The following is a 12317-nucleotide window of genomic DNA, read 5'->3' on the forward strand; positions in this document are numbered from 1 at the left end:
TTGGCTGGAATGAAGAAGCAAGTTCCCCTCCAGGGCTGACACAGACACCTGAAGATACTGGGAGGTAGGAAGGGTGTGGGAGGAATGCCAGGAGAGCAGGAAGGAGAAGAGGTTCCAGACTGGAAGGACCACTCTGGGGAGGAGTGTGGCTGGTCCAGGACATGGAGAGATGGCCAGTGGGAGCTCAGTGAATAAAGGGAGGCTGATGGGATTGAGATCACACTCATGGGCAGGTCAGCAGAGTATGGTCCTCCACGTAAAAGGACAGGCCTCCCCAACAAGTTGTTCATCCTAAAACCAGGATCCAAGAGTCCATTACCCCGTGATGTCCCTCAACTCATTACAATCACAACAGGGTACAGGGGCCAGTGTCCAAGTCATCAAAGTTGGTCCTTAGCCTGTGGTCACGGAGCCAGTTTGTGGATGTAATTACACCTGTCCGATGCATCAACCAAAGCACCTTTATCCTAAAGATGTTTGCTTCCTGGGCATGGGGCCATGTTCACATATTCACACATCAAAGAAAAAGAAAGAAAGTTAGAAAAAGCTACTGTATTTTTTAAATAATGGCTCACATTTCAGTATTACTTTAGCTATTTTATTATCCTTTTGCAAACGAATGTATCCTACAGAATGATTGCATAGTCCACCAGGAATAATGGTTTCTTTTTTTTTTTTTCTAGAGAAATATTTTGTACACTAAATCCATAGACCAGCTTGTTTTGGTCCAGTTTTTCTTCCTTTTTTTTCTGTTCACTGTATTGTCGAATGAGGTCAAGAGAAAAAAAATCATTAATATCTGTCAACTTCCTTTATAACCTTAAGAAAATAATCTTTGTATGATATCACACAGACAGATTTTCAATTTCCTTGTGTAATAAACAGCTTCTTTAGGATTTGGGTGTAATTTAAAGGTTTTAAAAAAAGTCACATTGAGATTGATGAATAAATCAGTTGTGAAGACAAACACATTGATGCCTGGTGAAAATACCTCTCCAGACAGGCAGGAAATGAAATTAGTTCCCAGTAAAGTGTGGATATGAGGATCAGTGTTTGGTTGTGCTGCAGGCTCTGTAGGACTTGCTATGGTGGCACAACAAAACTGCTAGGGCTACAGAAATCTAATTAAAGAGCAAATGTCCCTTCTGACATCAAATTAATCTTTATCATGTTTCCTATTTTTATTTCAATCTGGCACCAGAAAATGAAATTTAAAATTCCAGGCATGCTACAAAACAGTTGGTGATTTTTCTCTTGAGCATTAAAATGCAAACTATTCAGTCTTGTTTAATTAGACTGCTCAGCCAACATTTTTCAAAAATTTATATCATCATTGTGGTTTCATATTTACATCAATAATAAAAATGTTCTTAGCTCTAAGTCTGACCTCAGCATCTCTGTATATAGTGTTCAGGAGAATGTTTCCTCTTTTTTTTTTTTTTTAATTTGAAAGCGAGTAAAATTATTTACTTCAGGTTTTGCTTGCATTTGCCCTCTCTTGTTTTCATATTAGGGATCTTAACTTTAAGCACTGAAGTTAGCTGAATTTTAAATCTTTGAACTTTGTAGATAGCACATAATTTTGGTCTTGTTTTATTTTGTTTTATCTTTATTGACTTTCAGAGAGAGGAAGGGAGAAAGAAAGAGAGAGAGAGACATTGATTTTGTTGTTCCACCCATTTATGACTCCACTAGTTGCTTCCTGTACATGCCCTGACCAGGGATCAAACTCACAACCTTGGCATATCAGGATAACACTCTAACCAACTGAGCTACCCAGCCAGGGCTAATTTGGGTTTTATAAACTAAAGCTACCCATTTAATCTTAAACTAATAACTTAAAAATTATTGTTCTCCAGATGTTCTCTTCCCAACCTTGAGAAACTATTTTCATTGGATTGGGGGGGGCAGGCGGCGGGCAGGAAGCAATGGTGGTTTCTATTGTTGATTATGCAGGGTTAGGTGGAAGTGGTTTGGTTTGTTTTTATTTTTTTCTTTTTCATATGTTCCCATACTTTTAACTAATTCGAGATAGTTTTCAAATACTCTGTTTTTGAGATCCATTTACTTTTAGGTTACATTATGTTGATTGTGCTAAAATCCAATATGGAGAATTTTACATTAAAAAGATAGGAAAGCCCTGGCATTTACTCATTTATACTCCCCCATGCCTTCCAACAGTAACTTCAAATATTCTGTGTTAAACTGTACTCATTGGAAGACATTGTTTATTGAGCCACTACTATGGGGTACTCCTGTGAATATCCAGTGAGCAAGGCAAGCACTCTGAATCTCAAGTCCCTCTGGCCAGCTCTTAAGACAGGGGCTGAAATGGAAGTTAACAGGAGGCTATTCATTCTTGGAGCTTTTTGCTGCTCTTTGCCCAGCATCACACTAGACACTAGGAGAAAAAGTCAAGAAAGCTGGACAATGGCTCCATCAAGACAATAGTAAAGGACCATAATGAAATGAGTACACTTCGCAGAAGCGAGACAGATGGGGGAGTGTTCTGGAGAGAGAGGAAGGACCAGGGACCCACAGCCTGTACTACCTCTTACTTTTCATCTTGCTCTTTTGGGAAACGCTTATAGCTTGAGCTGCAAGTGGTGTCCACATAAACAAATGTATTTCCCATAAACCAGTTGTTAATTCTATTCCCTTTAGTCTGTGTGAGGTCAAATAACCAGGCTGGCTGAATTCCCTACTTTTCGATGATTTGTTTCCAATTTTTCAAAGTTTTGTCTTTCATCCACAGCTTTGATGGGAGTTGGTGTGAACATTGGCTTGAAGTCTTTATCATTTAAACCGAAAATAAATTAGTATCTTAAAGCCAATATCGAGAATTGAGGACATTTGATGATAGGTGTTTTTGAGTAGAAGAGGGCATTGAATGTCCTAGTGAACATTCATACATGATAAAAGTCTAAGGAAATATCTTTAGTTAGAAATTAATTCTCTGACCATTCTGCTGAGTTTTTTTTTTTTAAAAAAAAGGCAAGAACTCAACAATATTATGCCTTTAAAAGCTCCCTGCAACTAAATGGAGAATGGTTCATTTTAAAATATCTTGATTTTTTTTTCAGTGGTTAAAAACCATGTATGAAATTGGCCATAGAAAGAGACGACCACAAGATTAATTAAGTTGCTTTTTTGGTCATTTCCAGCAAAGCTTGCTTATGCTGCTCTTGAATTCACCAGATAAGCTAAAAATAAATTGTAGTGTATAATGCTTTTTATTTACCAGATATAAATATATTCTTCAGAGATTCTGTCCTTGAATTTTTAATAGCTTTGCAAGGATTAAAAGTCAATACTTCACCGCACCAGTGTATTAAAAGAATCTTCCTGAAGTCTGATTATTGTTTGCCAGTTAATAGACTTTTCAATTAAAATTATTTGCTCTGTCTTACACTTTTCCTTCTCTGTGTTTTTCAATGGCAAGTTGTTTTGAATCTTCCCTATATTAGTCCAACAACTGTTAAAAAGCTTTGGTTGAAATTTTTTAGCTGAGAAAAAAAAAGTACAAATAAAAGAAGAGGCAGATGGTCCCTTTGTGAATGAATGAAGAAAAAGGGTTTTGAGAACAATATATGAATAGGTGTAGTCTAATAAAACACTCAGCCACCTGCTGCCTGAATCCTTCAAAAAAGATTCTGTTGCATATTCTGGGAGTTAACTATTAATGTATCCTTCAGTTTGATAGAAAATATAAACTTGGAGAGGTTTGGGTCCTTTTCCCTTTGTGTGGATTGAATTGGCTTCTCTATATTTTAAATTGGGTTTTTTTAATTCAATTTATCTGCTCAAGAGTGTAATTAAAGGTTTTCTAACAAATGGTTAAATGAAGGAAAGATACCAATGAGGATGTAGGCATTTCTTTTCTACCTTTGTTTTAAGTTTTCTGTGCCCCTTCAGATAAACTTGCCCTCGCAGAGAACAAGCAAGAAGGCCGTGATGTGTTTGCAAACAGTGGCTAAATATTTGGGTGCATTTCTTCTTAAAAAGGCACTTCGATCCTTATTTGTGGACTGCTTTCCCTTTCAGGGATTTACTCTTCCACCGGACTATCAGACTATAATCAACCCTACATCCACAGCTGCACAAGTGGTCACCCAAGCAATGGAGTACGTGCGTTCTGGGTGCAGAAACCCTGCCGCCCAGCCCGTGGACTGGAATAACGACTACTGCAGTAGTGGGTAAGCGGCCGTTCACCGCCACCTGGTGGTGGGCAGCTCTCATTGCATGCCCAGCGTGCCCTGCTCCCTCGTCCATGGAAAGAAAGATCTATCTTTTCTTGCTGCTTTCTAAAAGATTATCTGGAATGGTACCCTCATTCCTGAAAGCGGAAGACACCGCTCCAGAAATGAGTAAGCACTCTACTAGCCGTACCGAGAATAACTGCCTTTAGATTCCTGTTCGCTGGAGATGGAGATGTAGGTTAACTAATAGTGCACTTTCCTAGGACACACTTCCTCATTCTTCAAGCTATAGCAAATAGATAGGCTTACATGCCCCGAGGTCACCTGTAGGGAGATTACCTGTGTGTAACAAGACATTCTTTGTCTGTTTCCTCTTCATACAGGGGCATGCAGCGGGACAAAGCACTGTACCTTACCTGAAAATCTGAACGCCTCTTCTGTCCACTGAGGAATTCAGGGAAGTCTTCACCGTGGGTTGCTTTGTACAGTCAAGGCAATTCTCCATTTTATTAGAAAATACAAGTTGCTAAGCACTTAGGACCATTTGAGCTTGTGGGTCACCCACTCTGGAAGAAATAGTCATGCTTCTTTATTATTTTTTTAATCCTTTATGGACATTGTTTTTCTTCTTCCCTGAAGGAAATTTGGACCATTCAGATTTTATGTTGGTTTTTTGCTGTGAAGTGCTGCGCTATAGTAACTGCCTTAGCAACTGTAGATGTCTCGGATAAAAGTCCTGGATTTTCCATTGGTTTTCATAATGGGTGTTTATATGAAACTACTAAAGACTTTTTAAATGGCTTGATGTAGCAGTCATAGCAAGTTTGTAAATAGCATCTATGTCACACTCTCCTAGAGTATAAAATGTGAATGTTTTTGTAGCTAAATTGTAATTTGAAACTGGCTCATTCCAGTTTATTGATTTCACAATAGGGGTTAAATTGGCAAACATTCATATTTTTACTTCATTTTTAAAACAACTGACTAATAGTTCTATATTTTCAAAATATTTGAAAAAAAAACGTATTCCCAAATGATTTTAATTTAAAAACAAATTGGCTTTGTCTCATTGATCAGACAAAAAGAAACTAATGTTAAGGGAAGCGCAAACACATTTATTTTGTACTGCAGAAGAATTGCTTTTTGTATCACTTTTTGTGTAATGGTTAGTAAATGTCATTTAAGTCCTTTTATGTATAAAACTGCCAAATGCTTACCTGGTATTTTATTAGATGCAGAAACAGATTGGAAACAGCTAAATTATAACCTTTACATATGGCTCTGTATTATTGTTTCTTCATACTGTGTCTGTATTTAATCTTTTTTTATGGAACCTGTTGCGCCTATTTATGAAATAATAAATATAGGTGTTTGTAAGTAAATTTGTTAGTATTTGAAAGAGGTTTCTTTGATGTTTTAACTTTTGCTGGCAAAAAAAAAAAATTCACGCTTGGTGTGAATACTTTATTATTTAGTTTTTATGGTGACATGAATAAAGCCAAACCTACTTTTCATTTAGCAACAAATCAAAGTAACTAATCCTTATTTTTACATTTCGTTGGTTGATGCAAATGAAAAACTATGATATTTAAGAACTTTCTTTCTTCATACAATTTAACAGAGAAATTACCCTACAAGTCACACAAGCTCCAAGACCAAACAGACAGGTTCTTGACCTGAAAGGGTTGCTTCTTGGTTCTCAGCTGGTTATAGTCAATTCTGTAAAGTGCCCTCCTCCAAAAAACATTATAAAAATTAAAGTCGAATCATCCAAAATTCCTCAAGCTGCATGTTTTTCACAAAATCCAGGAAACATTTAGGAACTGAGCCAGAGGTGAGAGGAAGGGAGGGAAAGCATACTGTCAAGAATATATCTGAAAATGAAAGGTGAGTAATCAAACAGAAAAAAACGGGGGGGGCGGGGGCGACATCAAATTTGAAAGATACTGATAGAAATTGAGGTTCTAACCGTCTTTTGTGTCTCTACAAGCTACTTGTCTTTCCAGAATTCCTGGGTCTTCCAATGGAATTCTGAGGGTACTAGCGATTTTCTAGGAAACCAAAAACATTGAGAATCTGGCTGAAGGTTTGCATAGCTTTTATATCAAAAAGAGCTAGCAAATTAATCCCTTACAGGGGATTGTATTTTTAAAAGCTAGTCTGGTTGGAAATCAAGAGAATGGCTGATGTTTCTTTCATGAAATGTGTGAACTAAACTTAACGATTTAACTAAATACAAATATATGCATTGTGTAATCCAGTCAGAATTAAAAAGACAAAGGGTATGCTTGCTTTGGAATGATTTTAGGCATTGTACAACCTTGAATCACTTGAGCATGTAATAACTAATAAATAATGCAGATCCAGTGTGATTATTAAAATGACTGTAGCTGAGAGCTCTAATTTTCCTGTCTTGAGACTGTATAAGAACTCATGTGATTAAGTTCACAGTTTATTGTTTGTCTGTTTAGTATTTCAGAAATATACCAGCACCACTAATTACCTAATGTCTTTTATTTATTATATGATAAGAAAGTGGAGTTTTCGCTTGTAGTAAGTCTAAACGGAGAAGGTAATTACTGGGATGAGAACAGCAAGCTTTGACTGTGACAGGAGGTTTGTACAGGAAAGTACAATGTTGTTTACACTTTACAGCGTTTCTAGAACAGGTGTGCAACCAGGGTAGAGAAAGTGTTCACACTCGATACCAAAAACAAAAAAGTACAAAACCAATGTAAATAAAAGAGAATACATCATAAATAAAAATTCTTGCCATGTGTGACCATATTCTATCTGGACATCCATCAGCCTCTAAAGGACAGACCCAGTAGAGGAGAAATCGCAAATAAACTTGGTGGCAGAAGCCATCAGGCACAGCAAGGGTTCACGGGTTCCACGGCCACAGATGGTCGTTCCTGAAGCACAGTGCCCTCTCAGCAACCTGGTACGGTGATGTGTTGCCTGAGAAATCCTCCACTTTAGAAAGGAAGCCAGTTTGTAGCTTGAGACTCAAAGGAATAGTGATGGGGTGCCCTGTCGTACTCTCTGCAGGACCCCTGCCCCTCGAATCAAGTCATTCTGATAAATTAGGCAATAATACTGAATATAAACTATCTTTACCAACTTAACAAAACCAAAACTGTAACTCACTTGAAAGGAAGAAAGAAAACTATGTATGAGGAAGGGTAGGAGAGGGTTGAATTGTGTCTCTACCTTACACAAGAAAGAGGAATCCAAAAGCCCAAGGCCCATTCAAATGCGAATGAGCTGACAATGGAAAATTAGTCAGTGACTTCTAGTTAACCAAGTCAGTGAACCTAGCTAAGGATAAAAGTTGGTCTCTGTCATAGTGTTCACCTTGTTGCCTTAAAGGGAACGAGTCCTGTCTGAATGGGACACGAGCGATCCATCAAAAGCCATAACTACAAAGAACAGTGTGTCCTGACTGGGATTCATTACTAAGAGACATTTTTAATTTATGAATTTAAAATTTAAAAATAAGCCCATCAACACCAATTTTCTTTTTTCATGGACCTCTCGCCTTTTGCAAAAAGTTACCCCCACCCCCATTTGAAAGGTGATTAGATGGAGCCATATGAAAGTGCCTGTATTTGTCTCTTGTGTGTATAAAAATGACAAAATCCTAGGAGAAAATAGTGGGGGGGGGGGGGGGGGGGCGGGGAGTAATCAGTTATGGTTGCTGACAAGGTGCCCCACCTCAAATCAATCCAAACATTTACATAAAATCTAACAAAGAATATTTTAAATTACCAGATTCCAGTAAATCCCAATAAACATTCTTATTTCTTTGTTATAGCAAAAAAAAAATTCTGTGGAAATTTGTAATAAATAGATTCTCTGCTAGAACATGAAAGAGTTTGTTACACACAGATGTTCTCTTAATGTTCAGGGTTGAAGGGGGATTTGATCTGCATTTTCTTATTCCATTCATAATTCTCATTTTAAGGTAATGATAGAAACAGAGGAACTTACCTCTCTTGTTGATGATCGAACATGGAAATAGTGGTGAGGAGAAGTGCAGAATTCACATCATAAATTTTAACCCAAAATACATGTCATATACTGAGTCACCTAATGGGTGAATTCATGTGAGCCATCCAACAGTACAAACCCTTTGTTTCCCTAAAATAGAATAATTTCTGTACCTCAAAGCAATTTGAAATGTCATAGTACATAGCAGGTACACAATAAATGCGATGATATCTAGAAAGATCAATGACACATCACAGATGATCCTCAATAGGAATTGTGTGCTATTTCTTTGGTGATTTGAAAACCCTTTCAATACAAAAAGGAATTAAATATTGCCGATGAGCATTAGGAGGTGAAGAAGAATGGAAACTTTCATTAAGAAATCTAAGGTTACAAAAAGATTGAAAAAAAAGAATTTCAAAATGAGTTGTGCCCTATTTTTTCAGTCTACATAATTGAACAAGGGTTTCGAATTACAAAGTAGAAGATATAGTAGCCACTAGTCACATCGAGAAAGTAAGAAGCAAAGGAGAGAAAAGGTGCTAGACAAGTGGGAGGGTTGAGCGCAGGAGAGAGATTTCAAGAGGCAGTTTATGGAATGCTAAATCCAACACTGATGAGCAGGGTGCTGACTTTTTATTTTATTTATTTTTTGTAATTGCCAAGTGTTCGTGTGACTTGGTGAAATGAAGTAAATAAAAGAGTGCATTCCCTGGACTTTATCTAAATGACACCAGGATAAGAAGTAATGGCCCTATTTTCTAAGATTCCCAAAGATTCCCCAGGTTTATTGGAACCAGATTCCAAAACAGAACAGAGAAGTTTCCAAATCCTTACACAAGTCCTGCAGGAGGCAGGGGTAACTTGGGAACCAGCATTCACACACTCCCCAACCCACGTGTGTACTGACATTAGACTTTGCCTTCTCATCTCTCCCTCAGTCGACATCTCCAGAGCCAGGTGACATTGAAATTGGTAAGAAGTGAAGATGAAGTTCTGGTTCCGGACCAGCAGGGAGCTGAGAACAATGACGTGTCCTATTTCAGCGCTGGTCAGAGTTGTGTCTTATTAAGGGGACCCCACCCCCACCCCCCAGCAACTGCCCAGCACTGTCACAATTTCACATTTTGTTAGCAAAGACGTTTGAAAGTGAGATTTCATTCACACTGACACGAGACCAGAAAACAAACAAAAAAATGACTGGAAAATAAAATAGAAAGACTTACAATTCTATAGAAAAAGAAAATTCTAAAGGAAGACTATGAACCAAAGTATAGTGTTTTAAGGGCTGCAGCGTCCCTGTTTGACAATTGTGTGTTTACAATAAGCCTAAACATAATTGCTCTGATGGGCTGTCAGGGAAAAGATTAATTTGGCAAAGATTAGTATTGACTTGCTGTTTATTAAGGCTTTTAAACAGCTGTATCTGGCAGCATTCCTGTAAGTGCCTGTCATATCTGAAAATCAGCCTTACACCCCGGTGCTCGCCAGCTGTTACTAAACAATCTTCTACCACTTTGCATGCCTTTCTCCAGGCCAAACAGCAAGCGCAAACTATTGCCAAATGAGCCTTTTTCTCCTCCTGTCATTTTTTTTTTTTTTTTTTGAGTTGGGGGTAGGGAGCTTCTGAATGCTGAAATGTCAGCTCCTGGCCGATGGCTTAGCTGATAAGAGGTGCCGGAAGTCAGTGGGTGTTTTGGGTGCTAGATGAACACATTCCCCACACAGAGAATGGTGGTGCTGTTAGTCACTTCGCACAGACACAAAACCACAGCTTGCAACTGTTGTAAGGCAAAAGGTTTTCAAGACAGTTTAGAAAGCAGCGATCAAAGGTTTAGAGGCAGCAGATTTCCAAAACAAATGTTTTGTTTCCCCAGCCTGGCACATGCCTTGCCGGCCACCGCGCTGGGAAAAGACCCCACCGGGAGATGCTGAGGAAAACTTCCTCATGGCCAGGGATCTTGATCCTGTGAACTAAGGTTTCTACCAAGATGCTGAGAGAGGACAAATCCCTTGGAGTCAAACATGCACCTCCCATTTTGATTCAGTGGAAACCTGTAGAACAAGGCAGGTTTGGGTGTTTTGAAGTCTGTGAGAGAAAGGGCAGATTGAGTTTTGTACTGGAATGAGACCCAGTATTTTCAAACCTAAGTACAGTCATAAAGTCAATGGAAAGAATAACATTCCAGGGCAGTTAAACATTAAGCCATAAAGAGCCCCGTGTTATGGTGAAAGGCACAGGAATCTTTCCAATAGGGCTGCTTTCGCAAGGATTAATCTCAATCTTTTCCAGTTGCATCGGGCTGGAATAAGTTGTCAGAGCAGATCTAAAAGAACAGTGGTCTCTTAACCCTTTCATTGTCGGCACTTTCCATTACCTTGTGGGTAGGGAGTGGGCGGGGGAGGGAGGGAGGGGAGGAAATTGGCCTAGGCCAGTGGTTCTCAACCTTGGCTGCACATTAGAATCACCTGGGAATCTTTTTAAAATTCTGATTTCTGGGCCTCATCCAGGTGATTCTAATGTGCAGCCAAGGTTGAGAACCACTGGCCTAGGAGCTAAGCTTTCGGAATGATTATTTAAGGCAGGTGTTTGTCAATGTTTATCCCCCTAACTAACTTTTTTTTTTTTTGCTGCAAAAATCTTTATTGTTTCCATTTGGTCCAATGCATGGGAAAGGGGTTCAGGTGCTTAAAAGAATGGCCAGTAGTTTCGGGGAGAGGCTAGAGCAAAAGACAGATACCAGGGGATGCAGAGGGACCCCTCATAAGGCCTCTGGACTCCAAAGGCCCCTAGTCGCACTGGAGGGTAAGCCTTTCAAAGAGATACTTGCGCAGCCCAGCCTGGGGGCCGGCCAGCCAGCTGAGGTGAGTCAGGTGTAGCCCATCTTCTTGATGTTTCACCTGCTCACCCCGGAAGTAGTTCTCCAGGAAGTCACAGAGGTGAGGGTGTGCGCAGGTAGAACCCAGGGCCTGCAGCTCCCAAAGGGCCTGGTTCAGGTTCCTCTCCAAGGTCAGGGCCGGCTCTATGGCCCCCTGAGTTTTGCCCACTCACCTTGGGGAGGCTTCAACACGTCCTGGAGAGAATGCGGCCACCGCACTGGCTTTGCATCTTTAAGAGACGCTTAGAGCCCTCGTACTTCTTTTTTGCCAACTCGCAGAAGAAGTGGCCCACGCCCTCCATGGTCACATCCTCATGGTGGAAATAGAAGCCCGAGAGAGGTAGGTGTGGGGCCTGCAGATGCAGGCTGGCCGGGCGGTTGACCGCAGCCTCCACCTCGGTGGAATGATGCTGACGAATTTGGGAGCTCGTGGTTGTTCGGCTAAAAGGAGTTAAGGTAGAAAAAACCTGTGTGTGTGCTGGCTTGGAGGTGGTTCTGAGGTGGTGACGGGATGAGACACAGGAGCGTGGCCTGAGGCTGGAAGAAGGGGCGTCCCTGGGTCTGTTCGGTCCAAACACTGTGGAAGCAGGAGACAGATCCAGGACCACCGAGGGCACTATCCCCAACATTTTTTTTAAGTCCTTGGTATTGGTGCAGTCTGATGCTGGACAGTTGAATTGAGATCAATTCTGACCTTGACAAACCATACTGCTCAGCCCTAAGAGTCTGCCATTACTCCTCAGACATCCAAGAACTCTATCCCTAATCCTTTCCATGTACCACGATAGTGGGTGAAAGGTAGATAAGAAATGATCCTAAGTCAGCTCTTATAATTAGAGAAATGAAGTGACTCACTATTTAGAACAAAAGCCAAGATATGTATTTACTGAGTCCCAGGGAACCCCACTGAGCTGGGCTCATTGCTCAGACCTTTAATTCCCGGTCCTGCTGATGCTCAGGCTACAGACAAAGGAACATCTAGAGAACAGAATTCGCTTTAAAATTCATCTGTGAGTCAAAACTAACACGGTTGTGACCAAAGAAATAAATGAAGTGTTATCATAGCTTAGATATGTGAGTTTAAAAGACATTGTCCTTACCCGGCCGGTGTTTCTCAGGGGTTGAGCATCAGGCTATGAACTAGGAGGTCACAGTTCGATTCCTGGTCAGGGCATATGCCTGCATTACGGGCTGTATCCCCAGTGTGGGGCGTCCAAGAGGCAGCTGATAATGATTCTCGCTCATC

At 40.1% G+C, this 12317-nt stretch overlaps 1 protein-coding gene and 1 pseudogene across 1 annotated transcript in view; one reads left to right on the forward strand and one right to left on the reverse strand.

The window, feature by feature from the left end:
• TOX (thymocyte selection associated high mobility group box) overlaps window positions 1-6940 on the forward strand; it is a 296399-nt gene extending 289459 nt beyond the window's left edge. Inside the window, exons 8-9 of the mRNA XM_070392145.1 lie at window positions 4045-4196; window positions 4583-6940. Coding sequence (XP_070248246.1) covers window positions 4045-4196; window positions 4583-4619 — 189 coding nt within the window. The 3' untranslated portion in view covers window positions 4620-6940. The remainder of the gene's footprint in view (window positions 1-4044; window positions 4197-4582) is intronic.
• Window positions 6941-10982: 4042 nt separating this feature from the next.
• LOC138993489 (ferritin light chain pseudogene) lies at window positions 10983-11700 on the reverse strand (annotated as a pseudogene).
• Window positions 11701-12317: the final 617 nt, after the last annotated feature.

Source organism: Myotis yumanensis, unplaced genomic scaffold, assembly GCF_028538775.1.
Source record: "Myotis yumanensis isolate MYYU_CA2020_CCGP unplaced genomic scaffold, mMyoYum1.0.hap1 SCAF_15, whole genome shotgun sequence".
NCBI lineage: Eukaryota > Metazoa > Chordata > Mammalia > Chiroptera > Vespertilionidae > Myotis > Myotis yumanensis.